Source organism: Phanerochaete carnosa (genome assembly GCF_000300595.1).
Source record: "Phanerochaete carnosa HHB-10118-sp unplaced genomic scaffold PHACAscaffold_889, whole genome shotgun sequence".
Classification (NCBI taxonomy): domain Eukaryota; kingdom Fungi; phylum Basidiomycota; class Agaricomycetes; order Polyporales; family Phanerochaetaceae; genus Phanerochaete; species Phanerochaete carnosa.
Window position 1 is genome coordinate 1 of NW_006768516.1, and position 2333 is coordinate 2333.

Here is a 2333-nt window from a genome sequence, read left to right on the forward strand (position 1 = left end):
TAGATATCAACATTCTCAGTGAGTAATGTACTCACGCCTCGAATTTCCACTGACTCCTGCGACAGTGATGTATGCCATGTGCAATTTGCACGACGTTACATGGTATATCAACTCGTTTCGTAGCTCGAATTTCACATTAATAGCTTCTCTAGGGGTACCAAAGGTGATAACGGCGCCGTGAAAGACCTCGGCGGTGCCAAGAAGCTCAAGGACGCCAGCGGCAAGGAGGTCATGGAGGTGGAGCTACCGACCGAACGCGAGGACGTTGACCAGGTCTGGAATGCCTCGCGTCAGGCCCTCTCGCAGAGGCCTCCCGAAGAGAAAGAGCATCGCGACGCCGCCACCAAGCAGGCTGACCGCGACCGGAATAGCAGAACCAACGTCGTCCTCGCATGGGTCGGAACTAACATGTGCGTCTGCGACAAAATGCAAGCGTTCTTTACCTGTTGACTCGTCGACTTGCATTCAGGTTCATGATTCTCGTGTTTACTTCCACCGCATTCATCAACTGGGTCAACAGGCACGTTGCGACCACCGACAACGCAACTTTCAATCCGTACCTCTCATTCCTGCTCTTTGCTATGTATGTACTTCTTCCGCCAGCGTTGTACTGACTGACTGAGCAGTGATACACAGGGCTGGTCTGTCCGCCGTGCGCTTCGTTGGCTCGACTATCTATCTGCTGCTTCGCCTAATAGGCTTCTAGCATCTCCGGCACCTGACCACTTCTATATTATCATGATCGTTTTCCACTTTTGGTTCAGAGCCGGCTCTTTAGCATTCGTCGCTGCTGGAAAGCACGTGTAATTCTTACAGGACTGCATTTTGTGCAATTTACTTCTGCCTCGTAAAGATGGCCAGCATACAACTATGCACGTTTGCGCGAAACTCCCACGCCACACCCAGCGGGGAGCAACATAGATTTTGTCCCAGCATCCTCCCCAGCTGACAATGGCTATTGGGTCTCCTGCGTCGTCTCAAGATGAAGCATCGTCAACCTCGATGCCGAATAGTCTCAGTTGTACGTTCGCTGCGTTACAGTACAAAAAACCCGTCCCACATCTCCAGTACGTACACTCTCGATGACATAACTCATCCAACAACTGGCTCTCAAGCTTTGCGAGCCATTAAATCTGCCATGTCTCTCAAATTTAAATTTGAGGCGAAAGCAATTAGAGTTTCGCCGGGCTCTTCCAGATTGGCTTCTTTTTCTACGGCAGAGTGAGCACCTTGTGGACCGAAAAACAAGGGGTCGTACCTCTGAGAAAGCCCTGAGTCCCGCCTGACATGCGTGTTAGTGTGCCCGAGCAATATGCGAATTAGTAGCGTTCCTACCTTGAGATTCTCGCTCCCGTAAACACGAAGCATTTCCTTAGACCGAGTGTGCGCAACTACAACGTCTTCGACGTCTCCAATTTGGTTGGATAGCATCAAAGCACGCTTGGTGGATTGAACAGAGTCTGGAGAGTTCCCTACGATCTCCTGCGCCCATTCAACGGCTGTCTTTAGGACATCCGCCTTAGGCACCACCTTGTTCACGCTATGGGCGATCAGATTAATGTTTGCTTAAATAGCTACGACAACGTACAATCCAAACCGCGTGGCCGCTTCCTGCGCAGTGACCTGTCGGCCGAGCAGAAGCATCTCGGAGGCAAGCTGGTGCCCGGCTACCCGAGCAAGCCTAGGGATCACTGTGAGAGCGGAGGGTCAAGGGACAGCATGGGTCGAGCCTGATATGAGGACGTACCTCCCATGATCGCGACCACGCCGACCTTGACCTCGGGCGTGGCGAACACGGCGTCCTCGCTGGCGATGACAATGTCGCAATTGAGCACCATCTCCGTTCCTCCGCCGTACGAGCCGCCGTTCACGGCTGCAATTATCGGCTTGCACCACGACTGCCTGCGCGAGATGGAGCCGAAGCCGTTCCTGGCGAGTTCGGCATCTTTGCACTCGCTCTCAGGGGTCTTCTCAGAGTTGGCACGCTTGTTCCACCTGTGAACGCTACGCTCAGAGGGTCCCAAGGGTTAACAAGATTCGTGCTCACGCGATGAGGTCTGCACCCGCGCAGAAGGTGCGGCCTTCACCAGTAATGATAGAAACCCTGCAGGATCTCATTAGTGCGGCGCGAAGCGTAGAGCATGCGGTACACATACCAGATGCTAGGTTCCTCCTCTACCCAACTCAAGATCCTGTCAATGTCTGCATCCATAGTGGGCGTCATGGCATTCAGAGACTTCGGCCTGTTCAGCGTGAGCAGGAGGACATGCTCTGCCGGAAACGAGACCTTGATTTCTCCCGAGTACTGGGGACCCGGACTATTGTCATCTTGG

The 2333-nt window shown here is 53.3% G+C and overlaps 2 protein-coding genes across 2 annotated transcripts; one reads left to right on the forward strand and one right to left on the reverse strand.

Moving 5' to 3' along the window:
* Nucleotides 1-2: 2 nt before the first annotated feature.
* PHACADRAFT_155282 (uncharacterized protein) lies at nt 3-614 on the forward strand (the record flags this gene model as incomplete). The annotated part of the gene is made up of 3 exons (XM_007403219.1): nt 3-102; nt 153-410; nt 470-614. The coding sequence occupies exons 1-3, from the start codon at nt 26-28 to the stop codon at nt 612-614; spliced, it is 480 nt and encodes a 159-aa protein (XP_007403281.1). The 5' UTR covers nt 3-25.
* Nucleotides 615-980: 366 nt separating this feature from the next.
* On the reverse strand, nt 981-2311 carry PHACADRAFT_266523 (uncharacterized protein; the record flags this gene model as incomplete). Its single annotated transcript, XM_007403220.1, has 7 exons — nt 981-1211; nt 1259-1282; nt 1336-1540; nt 1589-1691; nt 1748-1995; nt 2048-2104; nt 2157-2311. Coding segments are annotated over 7 exons (831 nt in total), but the record flags the coding sequence as incomplete, so codon positions are not given.
* Between the last annotated feature and the right edge of the window lie 22 nt (nt 2312-2333).